The sequence below is a fragment of the Ranitomeya imitator genome, chromosome 2 (genome assembly GCF_032444005.1).
Source record: "Ranitomeya imitator isolate aRanImi1 chromosome 2, aRanImi1.pri, whole genome shotgun sequence".
In the NCBI taxonomy this organism is placed as follows: Eukaryota; Metazoa; Chordata; class Amphibia; order Anura; family Dendrobatidae; genus Ranitomeya; species Ranitomeya imitator.
This window is the reverse complement of record NC_091283.1, coordinates 716,637,766-716,660,119: the sequence shown is the minus strand read 5'-3', so window position 1 is coordinate 716,660,119 and position 22,354 is coordinate 716,637,766. Positions and strand designations below refer to the sequence as shown.

Below are 22,354 nucleotides of genomic sequence, written 5' to 3'. Positions count from 1 at the left end.
TTGAATGAATGGTGGATGACAGTAAAAAGACAGGTCATTTTTTTCACATATAAAAATGAAGCTAAAGCGTTCTGATTGCTCTATCAATGGCCAACTGACCATATAGCTAGTCAGTCAGATGGTCATATAAATCAGACCGACCTCTGAATGCAGTGCATGGGCTGTCCGCTGGCTGACAGAGCATGACAGCTTCATCTATTTCTATGTAGCCGTGTCACTCTGGTCAGAAGAGTTGCTGGCTAGTCGATGCACTACGTTCCATTCTGTCGAAATAATACAGTTGTTTGACCGCGCTCTATATGGCTTATTAGCTCGTGTAGGAGAGTCCTAAGACCTCATTCAGACATTCCTGTTTGTGCTTGTATGCAAAACAAAAAAAATATGGCCCAAGTGTCAATAGTGTTTTGTCCTGAGTTTCATCGGGGTTCGGTCTTGGTCAGTTTTTAGTGTTTCATCAGAAATTTTTGTATGGATAAAAAAAAATTACAGAATTTTCATACATTAGGCTATGTGCACACGTTCATGTGCACATACATTAAGAATCCTATTATTAGAATGCATTCCACATTTTTTGTGCACATGCTGCGTTTTTTTCCGCGGTGGAATCGCATTCCAGAAAAAAATCCAGCATGGTCATTCTTTGTGCGGAATCGCGGGGATTCCGCTTACCCGCTATGCCCACCATACGGGAAGTAAGCGGATCATTTGCGGTTGGTACCCAGGGTGGAGGAGAGGAGACTCTCCTCCAGGCCCTGGGAACTACATAATTGTTAAAAAATAATTAAAATAAAAAATTCTGATATTCTCACCTTCCGGTGTCCCCGGCAGTCTTCTCGCTCCTCGCGATGCTCCTGTTCCCAGGGATGCTTTGCGGCAGTGACCTGTGATGACGTCCGGTCTCGCGAGACAGCTACATCATCTGGGGTTATTGCCGCTAGGCATTACTGGGAACGCGAGCATCGCGTGGAGCGGGAAGGCTGCCGGGGACATCGGAAGGTGAGAATATCACGATTTTTTTATTATTTTTAACATTAGATCTTTTTATTATTGATGCTGCATAGGCAAAAAGTTGGTCACACTTGTCAAACACGATGTTTGACAAGTGTGACCAACCTGTCAATCAGTTTTCCAAGCGATGCTACAGATCACTTGGAAAACGCTAGCATTCTGCAAGCTAATTACACTTGTAAAATGCTAGTGTTTAGCGGGAAAACGCATGCCAATTCCGCATGCGTTTTTCCCGCAGCAGGGAGTTCCGGAATTGTCGTAGAAATTTCCGTTGCAATTCCGGACCTGTGCACATAGCCATACAGTGTTTCCATCTCGGCTTTTCATGGTTGAGAGAGATGTACAGTATCTGTAATCTGAAATTGGCCAATGTACACGGCACGAGCCGCTAAGCCCATTTGTTGTCTCGGCAGTCTCTTGTGCTGTACTTGTGATGTCTTCGCTGCAGCCTGTCGGCAAATACGGGTAGCGGCTCAGATCCAGCACTGGCTCTGGGGAGCGCCATTCTAACCAGAGTTTAATATTTTAACCTAGCGACTGCTGATGCGAGAAGCTTTTGCCGCAAAACTCTTTAGACCAGTATCAGAATCCAAGAGAAGAGTGTGGCTGGCAGCACTAGTTTTAGGAGAATGGCAGCTGTCAACCTTTGGTCATAGGTATTGTTTGACAGATCAAGGCAGCAGCCAAATTATACATGTTAATTTATCTTGGTTTTTGACTATTTTTGCACTTGGATGTAAACTTTAAAACACATTTTAGATTGTAATTAAAATTGTTGACATCTAATCTTTAGTACATTTTTTTCCCTAAATCTTAATATTTCTTATATTCATTTATAGCAATCCTTTCATATGGCACAAGGTTTATTCAACACAATGAGAAAATAGAAACTCGCAGGTTTCTTTCCCAGAGGGAATTTGACCTGGTAATAGTAGAAATGACAGATACATGACACCTGCCACTGAAAGCTTAGTTGTGGCTTCTGCTCGTCTCCACGTGTATAGAATAATAAGTCTGAGCCTGCCTGTCATCCTCCCCGGTATGCACAACACACTTGGCAAGAGAGGACTAATTAGCTAAAAGCCACCATAAACTTATACGCTAGTTCAAAGCAGTCACTTTCTGTCATACAGAGCGTGTCATTAATAAAACCTCATTATAGCTATTTCGGTAATCAATATGCCACTTTTATAAATGTATGTATGTATGCATATGTGTATCTATATGTGTGTACAATATTATTATTATTATTATTATTATTATTGCGCCATTTATTCTATGGCGCTTTACATGTGAGGAAATAAAAAAACAAGTACAGTAATCTTAACACAGATCACGACTGGAACAGGAGGAGAGAGGACCCTGCCTCGTTGGGGGGGGTGTTCTGTTTTGAATGACCATGTACACGTCACCATATAATGTACTGAAAAAACCCTGCACACCTGATTTGTAAGGAGCCTGCTGAACTATTGAGTTGATGTCAGGAAGTGGATAAACCAATCTTTTCCAAAATAAGTAGGCAGAACACGCAGTGTATAAAAAGTATGCTTGGTATTGTATATTTATCTGACGCCCTTCTGGAAAGTCAGAACAATGCAGCATATTTTGCATTTAAATGGATTTTCCACCTTTTGAACTTCCCTTCATCGATCGCCTGACGCTCCTTTAACATTTCCTGACATGTGACTGTTGCAGCGGTGAACAACACATCACTGCTGTTGCCAGTATTTGGCTGCAGCGGTCACATCTCCATACGGCTGGAACAGGAAGTACAGAGGACAGATGTTCCAGGCTTCTGTCTTTTTTTTTTTTTTGTGCTAGTCTCACAAACATTGGGTGATTACTGCATCACTGAATGCTTCCTAGAAAAAACAAATGTCTGGATATTTGTTTTGTCGATTTATTTATTTTATTTTCGAAAAATTTAAACTATTCATTTTTTACTCACCCTTTTGCAAAGTTTGTGACATATATCACTTAAAATTTAATATACAAATGTAAACTAAGCATTACCATTTAGAGAAAGTTTTTAGTACAGTGCTATCCTTAAGTTCCACGTACCTCTTGTAAGCAATACTCCGTGTATTAAAGAACTGAGAAACCCGACTCTCTAATGGAGGTATGAAAGTATGGATGCCGCTTTACCAGACATCTGTTCAATCAAAAAATGTTTAGAGACTAAGGGAAAGCTTTGTTAAAATGAATAAGCAGAAAACATAAGAACTCACGGTGAGATGAGAGCAAAGTAACTATAAAAGCCAAACCCTTTCTAACGTTTTTTTTGTATACCCACTGCCGCCGATGCCCACAGCGGAGTCCATCCTTCGAACTCTGTGCGGTGTGGGCCTCCGCAGGCGGGCTGTTCATCTGGAAGAAAAGGGCCACCCTTGGAGAAGATTGTTTTTCTTCTCCGCGCGGGAGCAATTCGGACCACTGGCCCCCACACCGGGGTGGTTGGGTGCCCCGTCATTCGCCCGTGCAGGTCATTGGACCACTGTTATTGCTCGGTTTGGGTCAAACTCCTCACGAGGAGGGACGGATGGCGTATGCACCCAAAGATAGCTGGTGGAAGCCCGGGGTACAGAAAGGAGGAGACCGCTCACCTTAAACTTGTGTGGGCTCCAAAGCCTGGGCAGAGCGAGTGGTGCTACCTCCCCACTCGGGAGCTTTGCGCCAGATCTGAGGACTAACACATTTTTTAATTCTCTTTCTGATGATTATAGAAATTCTATTAATAGGGTTTATGCTGATGACACTGCTAAATATGGGTATTGTTTTTCAACTAGAAATAGACTAAAAGGTGTTTTCTGGACGTTATTATTATTATTATTATTCTTTATTTATATAGCACCATTGATTCCATGGTGCTGTACATGAGAAGGGGTTACATACAAGTTACAAATATCACATACAGTAAACAAACTAACAATGACGGACTGATACAGAGGGGCGAGGACCCTGCCCTTGCGGGCTTACATTCTACAGGATTATGGGGAAGGAGACAGTAGGTTGAGGGTTGCAGGAGCTCCGGTGTTGGTGAGGCGGTAGCTCCGGTGTTGGTGAGGCGGTAGCTCCGGTGTTGGAGGCCATAAAACAAAGGTCTGCAGACTACTGAATTGTGTACATAATTGGTTAAAAGGGGGTTTTACCGGCTGAAAGGAAAAGTCAACAGTCAGTGTGCACAGTAAGGTTTGTTGGTAATTGCTTGCACATCTGGTGAAGTGTATAATTAACTATTTCTGCAAATTCCAATATGCATACCGTGTGTCAAAGTCTAGGACTGCTCCATAGACCATAACTGTCTGAGTTCCGGTGTAGCAGGGGGTCAGATAGGTAAAGTCCTGTACACGGACTGTTTGAATATAGTGTTTTGCTAGTTGAAAGGAGCATCTAAAGGAGCGTGAACTGGGCATTAAAACAGCACTGCAGCATGGTGTTAGCGACAGGAGGAAGCAAAAAAAGGTAGCGAATATTAGATAAAGTCCTAAATTTGCAATGCATGCAGGGTAATAAATCAATTACCAATTTATATCTGACATGATTGCATGTCATGTGTCATTTGCTAGTGTTTGGAGCGAGCTCAGTATACCCGGGAGATGTGGGCTGTGATTTGCAGCCGGAAACTTGCTGTAACTGTGACCACTGCTATCTGCGACTACTGCTGATTAGTCATTTACATGCCTCTGCCAATCACTAATAGCGGCATTTAAATGGTGTGATCAATGGTGTGATACGTGTGCACATCAGCTCCCGTTGACCCTTGGTGGCATAATTGGGGGGGGGGGCAATGAGTTGTCTTAGCATCTGAGGGCCTTCTGAAGGGATGCCATCTTTGTTTTCCTGTGAAGGCAAGTCAATAGATGGGCCTTATAAAGGAACAGAAGCGCAAAACAAACAATTGCCTAGGAGGGAATGGGTTACATTAAAGAAAATAATAATTTACTTGTTAGGCTTTCGGTAACAGAGGGTCTCCAGGTGTGGTGTAGTCCATCATGACGGCAGACATATCCTTTGATCAGATGCAATAAGAAAAATGGCAAATGGCATGAAAGATGTATCAACTGTATTATTATAATATCACACAAGTGCCAGAGCTGGAAATATCCATAACCATGCAATTATCTAATAAGGTTTCTTTTGCTTTTAGGCTTTGAGCTTGGTTTTGCCATGGCTAGTCCTAATGCCTTGGTATTGTGGGAAGCTCAGTTTGGTGACTTTCACAACACTGCACAATGTATAATTGACCAGTTTATCAGCTCTGGACAGGCCAAGTGGGTGCGTCACAACGGAATCGTGCTGCTCCTACCGCATGGCATGGAAGGAATGGTGAGGGAACGCTGATCTCACATCTGCTCATCATGCAGGGTCACTGACTGATTTACACAGTGGGGAGGTTAATAAAGGCTAAGTGCCCCGGGAGGGTAAACTCATGAATAATTTATCAATCCGCAGTTGCTTTTTATCATGACTGCTTAGTTCCACCTATTTTTTTTTTCTGAACAATGTATAATTGAACAGATATAATTTATAGCAGAGCGTTGAGGCAGCCACCCAGAATTGCAGTTAGAGATGATCTATTAGAAGGTGCTCCCCTTAAAGAAAAGTATAAATATATAACCAAAAATAAAATATGCTTCTAAAACGAAGCACATAATCTATACATAATAGCACACATTATGAAAAAACAGAAAATGAAATTAATCGCATACAAATGTGCAAGTAAGGGATTTTATAAAGATCGAGTACAAAGTGCTTCATGATGAGGCATACAGGCCACCACAGATACGGTATGTAAGCTCCGACTAGGGCAATGTGCAGTATTGCCATGACCCCAGCGCTATTTTCACCATTGTTCTTTTAAAAGTGCCCCGTGGAAAAAAAGCTGCAAAATGCAGATCGTACCACGTCATCCACTTGCTGGGTATTCCAGATCGTACTATATAGGCTCAAATGAAGACTCTCTACTAAAAGTTCTCCCACTCTGGAGGACTTGTCAGATCCCTGAATTACAGGGTGACCATAATACATGGGTATATTAACTTAAGAGGACGCCATAGTAAAGTACATATGTGACTGCCCACAGTTTTTCTCTATGATACCAACTGGTGGCTGGGGTTTTAGCTCCGCAGCGATCATCTACATGAATTGTATAACACGTCTGTATGTTGTCCTTATGAGAACTCTACACGCTTAGTCTCTTCTTATCACTACACCCTTCGCAGATTCCAAGACATCCGTTTTTCATTTTATAAGTGCGTGTTCTTTTTATTTCATTACAACCAGTGCATATATTACCCTTCATGTTCTTTTCTAACCTATCAATACATTAATGTCACTTGAGTACATATGATTCTTCCTAAAGTGATTCTCCAATGTATTACCAGTCTAGTGAATCTCAATGGTATACAAATTGAGTTTCATTTTTTTCCTAATGATAACCTTGGCTACCCTTTCCAGCTGGTAGTTCATATTTCTTGAGGGACATCTCCTATTGCACCAGAATAAATTGCTTCCTAGAAGGCTTTAATGCTGCAGCTTTTCCTTTGCTTTCAATAATGTGATTCTGAGACAAGCATTCTTAAACTCTTCTGCTTAATATTATTACCAGGGGCCAGAGCATTCTTCAGCCAGACCCGAAAGGTTCCTACAGATGAGCAATGATGACTGTGATGCTTATCCTGTAAGTTGATTTGTCCAGCGCTATTCTGTATACCATCGTGACCTCATTTTCTCAGTGTACCAGCCTTAAAAATCTATTATTTTTGAGCAATGCTACATTTTATTACTGCAATATTTTTCTAATGTCAATTTGGCTATTGTATAATGAAATACATGTAGGTGACTTCTGACCAGGTTACTTCTACATGAGATTCAGCTGAGGTGTGGGCCGGTTTTACCTACTACTTGTTTTTTTTTTTTAAATGTGTTTTAGGCATTTGTGTTTATTTGCTTCTTTTTTCTTCTGGTAGGAATTTACCCAAGATTATGAGGTGACCCAACTGTATGACTGCAACTGGATTGTGGTGAACTGTTCAACACCTGCCAGTTACTTTCATGTCCTCAGGCGCCAAATTTTACTACCCTTTCGTAAGCCGGTAACTTACACAATTGTCTTCCGAACGTTAAAATCAAGAGTGTAAGTGTTTACAGATCACCAATATTCTGAATCTTCTTCTTTTCAGCTCATTGTTTTTACACCAAAGTCTTTGCTGAGGCACCCAGAGGCAAAATCAAGTTTTGAAGAAATGAAAACAGGTTGGTAAAAAGTTAGATTTAAATACTCCGATTAAATTATTTATAATCCCAGGGGCGCCGCTATCATGGGGCGAGTTGAGCCCTTTGCTTCAGGCGGCGGTCCTCACTGAAAGACAGGGGGCGGCAGAGCGGCGGTCAGAACACCTGGTGCCGACTCCATAATCTCTGACATTTGCTGTCACTAGTGCGGTGCGCGCGCCCCTGCTGACAACCCACGGTGTGCAATATCAGCCGGTCATCCCTGCACCCACAGAGCAGCACACGACATATTGGCTGCTCTGTGCAAACAGGACCTGTGATGAGGTCACAGGAGGGGAGGAGTCACGGGTCACATGATCGGGACCTCCATGGATTGCAGGACTCTGCTGTGCTGGTTGTAATGGTAAGTGTGTGTATGAAGTGGAGCTGAATGTGTACGAGGTGTATGGAGCAGAGCCATGTGTGTATGAGGTGTATGGAGCGGATCTGTGTGTGTATGGATTGGAGCCGTGTGTATGAGGTGTATGGAGCGGAGCCGTGTGTGTATGAGGTGTATGGAGCGGAGCGTCCATCTAGTTCAACCCATAGCCTAACCTAACATGCCCTAACATGTTGATCCAGAGGAAGGCAAAAAAAAACCATGTGTCAAAGAGTAAGCTCCACATTGGGGAAAAAAAATTCCTTCCCGACTCCACATACGGCAATCAGACTAGTTCCCTGGATCAACGCCCTATCAAGGAATCTAGTGTATATATCCCGTAACATTATACTTTTCCAGAGCCGTGTGTGTACGAGGTGTACGGAGCAGAGCCGTGTGTGTATGAGGTGTATGGAGTGGAGTGTTTACGATGTGTACGGAGCAGAGCCGTGTGTATGAGGTGTATGGAGCGGAGCCGTGTGTATGAGGTGTATGGAGCGGAGCCGTGTGTATGAGGTGTACGGAGCGGAGCCGTGTGTGTATGAGGTGTATGGAGCGGAGCTGAGTGTATGAGGTGTATGGAGCGGAGCCGTGTGTATGAGGTGTTCGGAGCGGAGCCGTGTGTGTATGAGGTGTACGGAGCGGAGCCGTGTGTGTACGAGGTGTACGGAGCGGAGCTGAATGTGCACGAGGTATATGGAGCAGAGCCGGGTGTGTGCGAGGTGTATGGAGCGGAGCCGCGTGAGTACGGAGTGGAGCCGTGTGTGCAAGGTATACGGAGCGCAGCCGCGTGTGTAGGAGTAACTGTGTGCCCATTATACAGTACGGAGCATCATGTGTAGCCATTATACAGTATGGAACATCATGTGTGGCCATTATACAGTATGGAGCATCATGTGAGGCCATTATACAGTCTGGAGCACTGTGGCCATTATACAGTATGGAGCATCATGTGGGACTCATTATACTGTATGGAGCAATATATGGGCTCATTATACTGTATGGAGCAATATATCGGACATGTTATTCTGTATGGAGCAATATATGGGGCTCATTATTCTGTATGGAACACTGTGGTGCCCAGAATACTGTATGGAGGACTATACTGTCTGATTTATGATCTATTGTAGAATGTACAATAGTTATCACTCATGTAATGTATGGGGGGGACTGTATATGAGATGGGAGCCCTATAGGGGGGCTGTACTGTATATGTGTTTGGGGGGGGGGGCGCCGTTTTGAAGTTCGCCTCAGGCAGCAGTGTGGCTAGGTTCACCCCTGTATAACCTGCAATGTTATGTGTATTGAGGAAATCAGCCCTTTTTTAAAAGCTGTTAGCGTCTGCCATTACTCCTTCTTGTGGTAGGGTATTCCACAGTCTGACTGCTCTAAATGTACAGAACCCTAACCACCTTCTTGAGTGCCCCCTGGTCCTAAGTATGGTCTTTGGAAAGAGTAAGTCATTTGCCAGTCTCTCTGCCAAGCTCTGGTCGCCTTTTGCTGAGCTCTGGCCAAATTTTGCCGCGCTCTGGCCAAATTTTGCCGCGCCCTGGCCGCCTTTTGGCCGAGCTCCGGCCACCTTTCGGCCGAGCTCTGTCCACACTCTGTATAAATGTAATATGTGCTGGCAGTCTCACCCATCTGCTTCCATTGGCACAACACGATCCTGGGGTGACAAATTGGTTATTATGACAGCCAGGAGCCTGCTGAAGGGCCAGATCACTATTATCTCTGTCCTCTTGTGAAGCTCACACTTAGGCTTTCTTGGTCCTTTTAAAGGGTTAAAGTATTAATGGACATGTGTGAAATAAGTTGTTGTGGTAATATGTACAAGTATTTGATTCTTCAATGTCGTAATTATGTACAGTCAAGGAAAACAAAAATTCATTCATTATGTGAATGTATGGATGTGGCACCATGGGGGCAGCGTGAACTGATACCGTATACTCTGCTTATTGCAGGATGTGATGCAGATATTCCTTTGTATTCTTATTCTGAAGCATTAACTATTAGTTTCATTATTTAATGTGAAGGCACCGTCTTCCGCCGTGTGATTCCTGAAAGTGGAGCAGCTTGTCAGAATCCTCAGAATGTGAGACGGGTCGTTTTCTGCACCGGGAAGGTTTATTATGAGCTTGTCAAGGAAAGACATCAAAAACAGCTGGAAAGCCAAGTAGCAATCACAAGGCTGGAGCAGGTAACATATTTCTCGGCCTTAATCTGTTTGGCACAGAATATTTTGACAGCAAGATTTGTTACAAATGAATTATCGGGCCACATGTGACAAGGAAATAGGATATTTTCCAACCATGCTAATACAATTACATACTTGATGCATCGACCCCTGATTAGTATCACGGCAGGAATACCCACATCAGAAGGTTAATTTTTTTCTTAGGTGGATAGCCTGTCAGCAAAAATATACTTATGAAGAAGAGCTAAGATGTATGAGCGACAAATCCTGGAATGGTAGAGGGAAGCAGATGCAATGGGAACATATGGAGAAACAGTTTATGAAGAGAAGACGTCTGGGTGTCATTTTGTGTCATTCACATTTGTGTTACTGTCCTTTGTCCTAAATCGCAGTGAATTGTTGGCGAAGAGTCCTAGCTCGGAGAAAGATTCTTGTTTGAGCAGTGTAAAAACACAAACATTGAGCTTGGTTTAAGTTGGTATACATGCAGCATATAAACACATGTTCACTTTGGTTATAAAGCATACAAAAAGAAAAATTTATATAAACCCTGCTGTAACTAAATGAGTAAAAAGCAAAAGTGTATTTAAGTAACACAGGGTTCTTCATCACACTGTTTTTGATCAAAAATCGCATAAAAATAAAAGCCATCCCACTGTTGGCAAGGTGACCTTGTTAGCAGCATGTATAATGCTCCATTGGCCTGACTAGTCGGAATTAATACACGAATGTCGAGTCATACAATGTTGATGAATTCAGATGTAAAAAAAATGCATGCATGTGACTTGACAAATGGTAAGGTTTCTAATATTAGAGTTGGGACTGTCCCAATTATGGTCACCATGGAGTGGTGGGATGGCTATTGCATTTTTTTTTAATCACAAAACATGTTACCTAAGTACCGTATATCATTTTCATTCACTATGCTGTTTATTTACTGAAGGGTATTTAATTATGTTTCTGTATTTTTTTTTTTTCTTATTTTTTTATGAATTCAAATGTAGCAGGTTTGTTCTGGGAAAGCCCCTTTAAATGAATGTAATTCATCTGCTACATTGAAATTCATCGACATTGTACCACTTGACATATGTGATCCCGTGCTGTGATTGCTAAAGGATCCACCACTGGGACCCTCCCCGATCTTCAGAACAGAGATCTTGCAGTGTCTTGCCTGAATGGAGGTCGTCAAGCATTGTGCATCACTGCTCCATTCACTGTTTCTTTTACTAAGGGAAATGACCAAGTGCAGTCCAATTTACAGCGGTTGTTGCAAGTAAACCGTTAATATTGCAAACCACTTGTAAACATAACTTGGCAATCTACAGCTTATTGAAAATCCTCTCCGTTCTCAAGAACAGATAGGCTTTTCATTGCCTAGGCTGCTGGCCACCCTGCAGTCTCGGTGACCTAGGAGGTTGCCCTTTACTTGCAAGCTTTAGGCCTTAGAGCACGCAAGCGCTGTTCTGAAGCTTGTCTTCTCACTAGATCCGTCCAGTCTCCGTCCCCCTGAATCTTCTCACATCGGAGAGCACTCGGTTCGGACCACCTGCCCAGCACTGCTGCTGGTCTGACCTGACAATCTTCAGCATGGATGATTACCACACTCCTTTAACATGTTTCTTTCACTTTTATATTGCAGATAGCTCCCTTTCCATTTGACTTGGTGAATCAAGAAGTTGAGAAGTATCACAATGCAGAATTGGTATGGTGCCAGGAGGAGCACAAAAATATGGGTTACTATGATTACATCCAACCCCGATTCCTCACCATTTTGAATCATGCTAGACCAATTTGGTAAATATAAGTATACAGATACTTTGGGATTTTCTTTTTTTTTATTTGGTTAAGCAGATGCAAAAGGATTTTCACGTATTCTCCGCAGGTTGTTATTCTTAGATTATAGACTGCTGCTAAAATCCTTATATTACAACTGCGCCGTTAGCATAACAATGTTCTATTGAGGAAAAACAAAACGCACTTTTTTGAGATGGGAGTATAAGTAGTCTGTAATTTTTTCACCAAACGCATGTTATTCTCTGTTTCCTGATTATGGTGAGTTTTCGTTTTTGTGTTTCCCTCCTCTTTTCTTTTTCAAGAGCCATGACATTTTTTTTTCTCCATCGACCCATCCGTATGAGGGCTTGTTTTCATGGGACATATTGTAGATTTGAATGACTTCATTCATTTTAATATTCACTGGACTGGAAATATTAATATAAATTTCTACAGCCATTACATAGTACACAGCAGGGACACATTTATAAGATTTTCTCAGCACAGGAAGATTTTTTTTTTTAAACCGATCCAATTGTAGAAATTATTATTATTCCAAGACCTATTAATTAACGTCTGCTTTGTTCGTGGAAAACCCCTCTTATGGTTAATCTGTGAGTTTTGTTGAATATTTTAACAGTAGAATATCGTTTCCAAACTTTGATTTTAATGTATTCTATTTTTTTTTTAGGTACGTTGGTCGTGACCCGGCTGCCGCACCTGCCACAGGCAATAAAAACACCCATCATGTTGAACTAAGAAGATTTTTGGATAGTGCTTTTAATCTGCAGTGTTTTGACGGAATGACCTTTTAATACTTTAAATCACTAGTAGTATTATAGTAATTTAGTATGTGAATATCTCTTTGCCCAAATGAAGACATTTTCATTTGATTCTTGTCGTATTCAACCATACTTGTATAATTTATTTGCTCCTTTCTGTTTCTTTAGTTCACACTTAAACAAGCCTGGTCTTCTGATTAAATGCAGGATTTGGGGATATTTCTTTAGTGGCATGGACCTCCTATGGGTCCTTCATGCAGGAACTTACCTAGGCAGGTGTGTGGTGTCGTAACGTCATCAACACTGCTCACTTCCAAGCCATTAATTGGTTATGCAAATTAAATGATAAACTATTTGTTGGGCACTTCCATTGAGAAAACCAAAATAATAATAAAATAAAACCTGATAAGTATATTTGCACTGGACATTTATTTATTACCTTTTAATTCTTGAAATTGGTCGTCTGGTAAATGGAAAATGGCTAGTGGATGTTGATATCCGGTTTACTACATCCAGTCAGTTCTCTGATCAGCTCGATGACAATAGTTATATACATTTGTAGTAAAAATTCTATATCAATTGTAAGATGTACAAGTGCCTCTTCTGGCAGAATGTTCATCCAGTTTTTGTTTTATTTTAATATTAATCCCTGGATCAGATGTTTTTCAGTTAATAAATCTAGATCTGTTCCTCACTGTTGTTGTCCAGACAGTTTTTTTTTTTTTTGTAAACTGGCCTCTTTGAAAACATACTTGTGAATAAAAAATTCCCTGTGTCTTCCTGTAATTTATATGTATCTGTTTGCTCAGGATGAGTGAGTAATTGGTAGAAAAAATGCAAGATTTTTGCGAGTAAAAATGTGAACTTATCCTGCAACAAACTGGCTTTCACACAAATTCCACTGATAGAAAATGCCTCTGGCAACAAAAAATGTTTTATAGTGTAAAATTTTAAAATAAACATACCGGTAATCTCTGTAATCAACTTAAATGACCAGATAAAATAAAGTGAATGTGATATTTTTACCACACCGTGAACACTTACAGAAAAAAACCTTAGAATATAAACAATGAAGCAGTAAGTAAATAAATAGTAGTGATACATGTAAAAACCATGAGGTACTTAACCCCTTTCTGACATTGGACGTAATAATCTGTGTATGTGACACCACCGGGTGTCAGCTGATATTGACAGCTGACACTCGGCACTAGGTACCATGAGCGGTCACAGACCGCTCCCGGCACTTTAACCCTCGATCACAATCACAGCATTCCGGACGCCGACAGAGAGCTGACAGCCCCTCTGCCTTTGGATCAGAGACTCCGCAGCGTGATGCGGGTTCCAGATCATTGCCTTGGTGACCTGATGTCATTATGTCGTCTGGGTCACCAGAGCTAGGAAACTTGCAGATCATGTGCAGTGCATGATCAGGAAGGCTCCCTGTCAGTGCAGAGCTGACAGTTTCTATAGCATGCAGATCCTGCTTCATCTACAGTATATGCTATAGAAGTGATCAGCCTGCAAAAAATGATTGTCCCATAGTGGGACAAAGTAAGTTAGAAAAAAGTAAAAACAATTTTTAAACAATTGTAAAGATATTTAAAAAAAAAAATCAATATATATTCTATCTCTAAATAAAAATTTGATAAAAAAATATAAACAATAAAAGTACACATATTTGGTATCGCCGCGACCTATAAAACTGTCCCACTAGTTAGCCCCTTTAGTGAACACCATAAAAAAGGCAAAAAACAATGCCTTATCATACCGCTGAACAAAAAGTGGAATAACACACTATCAAAAAGACAGATATAAATAAACATGGTACTGCCGAAAATATAACCTTTTCCCGCAAAAAACAAACCACCATACAGCTCTATCAGCAGAAAAATAAAAGTTATAGTTCTCAGAATAAAGTGATGCAAAAATAATTCATTTCTCTTTTCCCCCATGACGGCACCACGGAGAGAGGGGATTCGCCCCACAGGGACAGGATAACAGGATACTTACAGATAAAAAGGCGGTACCTCCCTCCCGCATCAGTTGGTTTCCTATCCCTGATTGGGAACCTACAGTCGACCTGGACAGCAGCGCATAGCGGAGGATCGTCGTGGGACACCGGGCCCAACCAGTCCGATCCAGGCAGTGGGGGTTCCCTGCCTCGGCTGGGGCGATTGCCTGAAGCGCCACCGCTGGGGTCAGCAGACCTTGAGGGTGTGCGGGAGAGGTGGCGGAAGAAATGGATGAAGACCGCCTGTCTCGGACTTCTCCATTGCACGCGGCATCCGGGACTCCAGAGCAGGAGTGCACACGCGCGAGGGGCGTGCCCTTATAATGTGAGTGGGCGCTGCAATGCATTACTGGGAAACTAGTACTGCGCATGCGCGATGACCCTGATGGAGCATTGAATTACTGGGAACGTGTGGCCGGGCACGCGGCGCGCCCTCATGGAACGGAGGATGTGGGAGGTCCCAGAACAGGGACTTAAACAGCGGGAACGCCTGGAACAGTGCTTCACATCCAGTTTGGCGTCCCTACCGGCATGAGCGACCAGGAGCTTCCAGAGGGTAGGCCTCGCAGGGCCAGTCTCCCCATCATGGGCAGCGGCACCGACAGCAGCTGTGGCACCAGCAGCTGCAGCAGCAGAAGAAGCAGACTGAAAAAAACTTCCCGTCGACAGCAGCAGCAGCCACTTGGGCTTCCAACACAGCAAGGGCTCCAGCATAGTCGCCAGCTGAAAAGAGAATCCATCTTTGGGAATGGTTTGTGTGCTCTGTACAGAGGAGTTACCTGCTAGTGGGAAAGAGACTCTGTGGTTCTTGTATAGAGCAGACAATTTGCGAGGAGTTCCCGAAGTTTGCTTCAGACCTTAGATCTTTGATTAGAAGTCAGGTGGAAGACACCCTTAAATCCCTTCAGGAAACAGGGAAGAAACGGCGGAAAGCCAAACATAGAGCCCCTGAGTCTAGGTCTAGTAGCAGAGAGAGAGCGAAGCAAGTGACTCAGGTTCGCCCAGTGCATCTTCCTCGTCATCGTCCTCAGAAGGTGGTCGTAGCTGAGAAAATTCAGTCCTTAATTAAAAGAGAATCGAAGAAGCCAGAAAGAAGGGCCTTCTTACCCCTAAAAAGAAATACCCTTTTGAGGACCCTGTTCATTTTGGGAAAAGGCGCCAAAATTGGATGTGGCGATTACCAAAGCTTCCAAAAAATTTGCCCTACCTTTCAAGGATATTTGGGTGCTAAAAGACCCCATGGATAGAAAAGCGGATTTGTCCTGAAGGCTTCTTGGGAGGCCGCTAGGGGGGGGTGGGGGGGGGTTAAAGCCAGCTGTAGCCTCCTCCTGTATGGCTAGGGCACTGATGATTTGGCTGTATCACTTGGAATTGCAGCTAAAAGATAAAACCCCTAGAGAGACAATTCTAAATTCTGTTCCTGTAATGAGGGGGGCAGCCTCTTTTTTGGCAGATGCATCTGTGGACTCGGTCAGGCTAGCCGCTAGATCGGCTTCTTTTTCTAATGTGGCTAGGCGAGCCTTGTGGCTTAAGTGCTGGCCGGGGGATCTTCAGACAAAATCAAAATTGTGCTCTATTCCTTGTGAGGGTGAGGGCGAGCTCCTGTTCAGACCCACACTAGATGATATCCTAGATAAAGCAGGGGATAAAAAGAAATAATTCCCTAACTTCTCTGGGGTCTAAGGGGTATCGTTTCTCCTTATGGAGAGTGACATACCATCTCTGGCTTGTCAAGGTAAGGAGGCTTATTTGCCGTACAATGCTCCTCTGGGAAATATAATATGCAAATTGCCTCTTCTGAGAAAAAGAGGACTTAAACTCTATAGCGCCACCTGTTGGAAGTAGCGATCCTACAAGTCACAATCAACTCTTTAACGAGTCATGCAATATGACTTAGGATAAAAGCCAAATTAGTATCTCAATTCGCAGACACGGTGTATCGGGCTGTTGGCCCTCGTCAGTGCGAAGCATGAGAACTAATTTGGCTAGGTGAGAGGCTCTGGACTGGGGTCTAAGGGGTATCGTTTCTCCTTATGGAGAGTGACATACCATCTCTGGCTTGTCAAGGTAAGGAGGCTTATTTGCCGTACAATGCTCCTCTGGGAAATATAATATGCAAATTGCCTCTTCTGTCGCACTGACGAGGGCCAACAGCCCGAAACACCGTGTCTGCGAATTGAGATACTAATTTGACTTTTATCCTAAGTCATATTGCATGACTCGTTAAAGAGTCTCATCTGCTCACCGGGCCCTTTCCGGCACTGCGGCGGTTTCCTATTGACGTGCGAGCACGCGCCCGCACGTCAATAGTTAACAACAACAGCCGCCAGCCAATTGGAGGCTGGCAGCTGAAGTCGGCCGTAGCGCACACGTCGCCGGCGTCTGACGTCATTGTCAGTCGCCGGCGAGTGTGCGCTGCTGCAGGGAGCTCGCCGCCTGGAGCGCGGACAGGTGAGGAGACTGCTTGTTTTTTTTTTGTTTTTTTTGGATCAGTTAACGGTGGACACACAAGGGGGCAATGCTGGAGGACACACTGGGGCAATGCTGGAGGACACACTGGGGGGCAATGCTGGAGACACTGGGGCAGATTGCTGGAGGACACACTGGGGGGCAATGCTGGAGACACTGGGGCAGATTGGAGGACACACTGGGGACAATGCTGGAGACAGTGGGGCAGATTGCTGGAGACAGTGGGGCAATGCTGGAGCCAGTGGGGCAGATTGCTGGAGACAGTGGGGCAGATTGCTGGAGACAGTGGGGCAGATTGCTGGAGACAGTGGGGCAATGCTGGAGACAGTGGGGCAATGCTGGAGACAGTGGGGCAGATTGCTGGAGACAGTGAGGCAATGCTGGAGACAGTGGGGCAGATTGCTGGAGACACTGGGGCAGATTGCTGGAGGACACACTGGGGGTAATGCTGGAGACACTGGGGCAGATTGGAGGACACACTGGGGGCAATGCTGGAGACAGTGGGGCAATGCTGGAGACACTGGGGCAGATTGCTGGAGGACACACTGGGGGGCAATGCTGGAGACACTGGGGCATATTGGAGGACACACTGGGGGCAATGCTGGAGACACTGGGGGCAGATTGCTGGAGACACTGGGGGCAGATTGCTGGAGACACTGGGGCAATGCTGGAGACACTGGGGCAGATTGCTGGACACACTGGGGGTAATATGCTGGACACACTGGGGCAGATGATTGCTGGACACACTGGGGCAATGCTGGAGACACTGGCCAGATTGCTGGACACACTGGGGGTAATATGCTGGACACACTGGGGCAGATTGCTGGACACACTGTCTGGGGGCAATATGCTGGACATACTGGGGCAGATTGCTGGACACACTGGGGGTAATATGCTGGACACACTGGGGCAGATTGCTGGACACACTGGGGACAGGACTGGAGGCATGGGCAGAATGTAGACACGGGGCATGATTGGAGACATGGGGCAGGATGAAAGACATGGGGCAGGATTGGATCATGGGGCAGGATGGATACGATGGAGACAGATGGGGCAGGATGGGGAGATCATATGGTATAGAATGGATACTCATGAGGGCAGGATGGGAGAACATATGGCTGGAGCCAGGAATGAGATAAACGGGGCCAGGATGGGGAATATTATTACCATAGGGGCTAAATAAGGGATATTACTGCAGTGATGTATTTATTTTATTTTTTGAGTATACTGTTTTAAATGGGGGGGCGGTGCTGTTACTGTGTAGAGTGACACTATATCGCCTTTTTATCTTCATGTGGTGTAATGTAGAAGTTGTGAAAAATTAAGTAATGTGTTCTACAAGCGGAGCTCGAGATAACTTTGTTATTTCCTGCAGAAACGAGTCCTGGCTGGAAGAAATTATGGCGGTCTGTGCTGGATGAAAGATGAAGGACTTCACCTAGAGACGTCACTGGTGAGTCAGTGTTACCTATACACTGACACTATACACTATATACTATACACAGCGGTCCTGTGAACAATGTCACCAGTGATCACTGTATTACCTATACATTATATACAGAGCTCCTGTGTATAATACCACCAGCGAAATCTGTATTACCTTTACACAGATACTGCATACTAAGTACAGATCTCCTGTGAATACTGGCACTTATCGTGATAGTATATTGTTTTTTTTTTGTTTTTTTTTTATTACTGATCAGTATTGTAGTATTCAGTCACTATGTGGTGGTAATATGTGGTCTGGAAATGGTGTTGTGGTATTTGTCCCTTGTATGTGCTATTTGGTCACCAAGTGGTAATATGTGGTCTTGACATGGTGCGGTGGTATTCGTTCCTTGTATGTGATATTATTCGATCACTGTGGTTGTAATTTGTAGTCTGGTCATGGTGCGGTGGTATTTGTTCCTTGTATGTGATATTATTGGTCAAGATATACCTAAATTGTATTGCAGATTTTAACAAATATTTAATAGGTTACAGTAGAGTAGGGCCCATTTTTCTGGAATAATCTGGTTCTGGTATATCATGAACCCCGTCACATGACCCCCCCGTCACATGACCCCCCCCCCCCCCGTCACATGATCGGGGGGGGCCCACAGTGTGTGAACAGCCCGGGGCCCTGGCTACCCTTAATCCACCCCTGAAATGAGGTATCGCTGTAATCGGACTGACATGAAGAATAAAACTACCGTATCATTTTTGCCACACACGGAATGGCATAAACCTCACCCCACCACCCCCAAAAGTAATTCCTGAATTGCTGGTTTTTGTTAATTCTGCCTCCTAAAAATCGGAATAGAAAGCGATCAAAAATATCCTATCGGCCCGCAAAGAACAAGACCTTACATGACTCTGTGGATCAAATTATGGAAAAATTATAGCTCTCAAAATGTGATGATGCAAAAACTATTTTTTGCAATAAAAAGCATCTTTAAGTGTGTGACGGCAGCCAAATATAAAAACCTGATAAAAGGCCTCTTTCACACATCCTGATATTTCCGGTAATGGAGATGTCCATGTCCATGTGTGTAATACTTGCGGCACACGTGTGGCATCCATGTGCAGCTTGAGTACCACATGGACTAGTGCCAGGTGCTGAACACGGCTCTCATCATTCTCTGCTCTGCCAGCGATTGGCGCAAGCAGGGGAGAATAATTAGTTATATTTAAGTGATAAGAGACAGCAGGCGGCTGGTGGGACTATTACTCCCATCAGCCTACCCCTGCTACTGCTAATAACAGTGACAGCAGGAGCGACTGATTGGGGGTATTCATCAGCCGCCACCTACACTATAAATAAATGAAAAAAACAGCGTGGGTTCCCCTGTATTTTCTATAACCAGCCAGGCAAAACTCACAGCTGGGGGCTGCAACCTTCAGCTGTCATCTTCAGCAAGGCTGGTTATCAAGAATAGAGGGGTCCCCATGCTGTTTTTTTAATTATTTAAATAAATAATTTAGAAAAACTGCGTGAATTCCCCCCTTCATTTTTGACAACCAGCCTTGCTAAAGCTCACATCTCGGGGCTAGTATTCTCAGGCTGGTAAGGGGCCATGGATATTGACCCCCTGCCTAAAAAAAGCAGCTCTCGGCTGCCCAGAAAAGGCACATTTATTAAATGTGCCAATTCTGGTGCTTTGCTCGGCTCTTCCCACTTGCCTGTAGCGGTGGCAAGTGGGGTTCATATTTGTGGGGTTGATGTCACCTTTGTATTGTCAGGTGACATCAAGCTCATAGATTACTAATGGAGGGGCATCTATAAGACACCTATCCATTACTAATCCTATAGCTACTGTACATGATACACAGCCAGAATAAAGTCTTTTATTAGAAATAAAACAGTTTTACTTTTTTATTTTAAAATAAACATAGATGAGTATAACTAACGCCTATTCCACTGAAGCCCTCATTCTCCTGTATTAAAACAAAAATTAAAAAAACAATATACCATACCACTCGGTCATTCTGTCCCACACCATGATCCATGTCTGGCAGATAATTAGTGAACCACTGGTGAAGAGCTGCTGGGAACGCAGTGTCAGTGACCAGAGGTGACGCTATAGAGGTTACCTCAGGTCACTGAGGCTCCATTCCCATCCTGACTCAACTCTGGTGACTTCAGGGAGATCCCCGCTAGGGCCGTGAGTGCTCACGGTGCTAGCGGGGATCTCACCATAGCTCAGCCCAGCTGGGAATGGAGCCTCAGTGACCCAAGGTAACCTATGACGTCACACCTGGTCACTGACGTTGGGATGGTCCCTAACTCTAGTATTATAAATTGGTAGTAATACATGTACAAAAAGTCATGCACGGGTCCTGCTCTGCCCCATCTATTTTGAGGACTTTTGGCACATAGCGAGGTGAGATACTAGAGTTAAGGACATCCTGATTGGGTACACTTTTTCTGGTTTGGATGGAATGCTGACTGCCAATTTTACAGCTGGGATCAGAAATGGCTTCTCATATTTATACATACTTGTAAGTGAACACCAAAAAAACCAACTAATGTAGTAGCAATTACACGAAACATGCATCCCGGCAGTGTGGTGATTAGCACAGAAAGAAGGGAGCATAATTTCCTGACCCATGGACCATGTATGTTACCTTGGGAATGTAGGCTGGATCTGGTTTAAAAACTACCCTGTCTTCTAGAACTTGTGTAAATGGAGGATTAACGTACAAGGTCTTAATGTCACTAGCTTTACATGCCAAAATCAGAACAACCATAATTATAGCTTTAAGCATCAGATCCTTAATATAAATTGGATCCATAGGTTCAAACAGGGGTTTGGTTAGAGCCATAATTACCAGATTCAGATGCAAAGGTGGCATTCACCCTGTTGAGTCCTCTTCCGTCCCTGGCTTCCTGGATTGAGGAATCCAAGTAAATGACACGCAGCACAAAGGTTGTGTGTTCATAAACAGGGGTAGCCCCGGAGCACGCCTGCCTCACTGGGCGCTCCCCCCTTCTTTATATAGTAAGAAGTTAGGCATTTACAGACATGCGCACAAGCGCTCATATTTCATAATCACTTACAAAGCAAATCTATACTAGTGAAAAGTTACAATATCTGGTATGTGGGTGAAAGGCTACAATATCAAGGAGAAATGCGCGCGTGATTACTTCTATAAAAGGAAATGTCAAGTTTGCTGTGCAGAAGCAGATTTCATCTGGGAGACAAAATGGATCCTTTGGTTCAGTCTGGTCTCCACAATTCCCCCCTTTGACATATTCTTTTATAATTTGTCATAAATTTTTGCATGAAGCTTGTGCATTTTCTTCTTTATGCGGCAGTATACTAAAATATAAAAGAAAATTAGTACGGCAATAATAAACTTTATACTCTTGCATCTATTACACAAAATTTATTTGTGCATACTGAGATACCCTTGAGTACAATCTTGAATAACACATATATGATTACAATAATCATATATATATGTATTATGCTCTGCATAATCCCGGCAACCCACCCACCGATCCCTCTGAACCAGTTGGCTGGGTTAAGAAAAGAAAAGGTATCTGACCACCAGCTATCCTTATTCTGGTCATTGTCTTTGTCATACTGATCTCTGAGTCGTTGTACGTCCTTTAATTTAAATGTCATACTCATAGTACTATTCGGGTCTATATAATGACAGCAGGTGGGTCCGATGATTTGACACATACCCCCTTGTGAGGCAGTTAGGTAATCCAATACCAGGGTATGTTGGTTGACGACTATTATAAGCTGATTCTGTACAGCTACACTAGTGTTTAGTATATCCAATATATCCCAGATCTGATCATCTAGATAATCCGTGGCTCTAACTAATTTATCCCACATTTGTGTTAACATAGGATAAATAAAAATGGTACTAGCAATTTTGTTGGGAATTCCCATTTGTACTATATGTGGCCTCCCTGAGGGACGTGGTGAGTTATCTGCAGCTCTTTTATACAGTGTGTGCTTGGGTACGGC

General features: G+C 43.5%; 1 protein-coding gene across 3 annotated transcripts in view; it reads left to right on the top strand.

Annotated features, from left to right (window-relative positions):
- The window catches only part of OGDHL (oxoglutarate dehydrogenase L), a 129,777-nt gene extending 116,674 nt beyond the window's left edge, over window positions 1–13,103 (top strand). For 2 of the 3 annotated variants that reach the window (XM_069753145.1, XM_069753147.1), the window contains exons 17-23: window positions 5,156–5,334; window positions 6,617–6,688; window positions 6,978–7,103; window positions 7,191–7,263; window positions 9,694–9,857; window positions 11,494–11,648; window positions 12,319–13,103. In XM_069753145.1, the coding sequence (XP_069609246.1) occupies window positions 5,156–5,334; window positions 6,617–6,688; window positions 6,978–7,103; window positions 7,191–7,263; window positions 9,694–9,857; window positions 11,494–11,648; window positions 12,319–12,442 (893 nt within the window). In that variant the 3' untranslated portion in view covers window positions 12,443–13,103. Of the gene's footprint in view, window positions 1–5,155; window positions 5,335–6,616; window positions 6,689–6,977; window positions 7,104–7,190; window positions 7,264–9,693; window positions 9,858–10,058; window positions 10,192–11,493; window positions 11,649–12,318 lie in introns of those variants that run through there. The other variant, XM_069753146.1, reaches the window with a different exon arrangement.
- The last annotated feature ends 9,251 nt before the right edge of the window (window positions 13,104–22,354 follow it).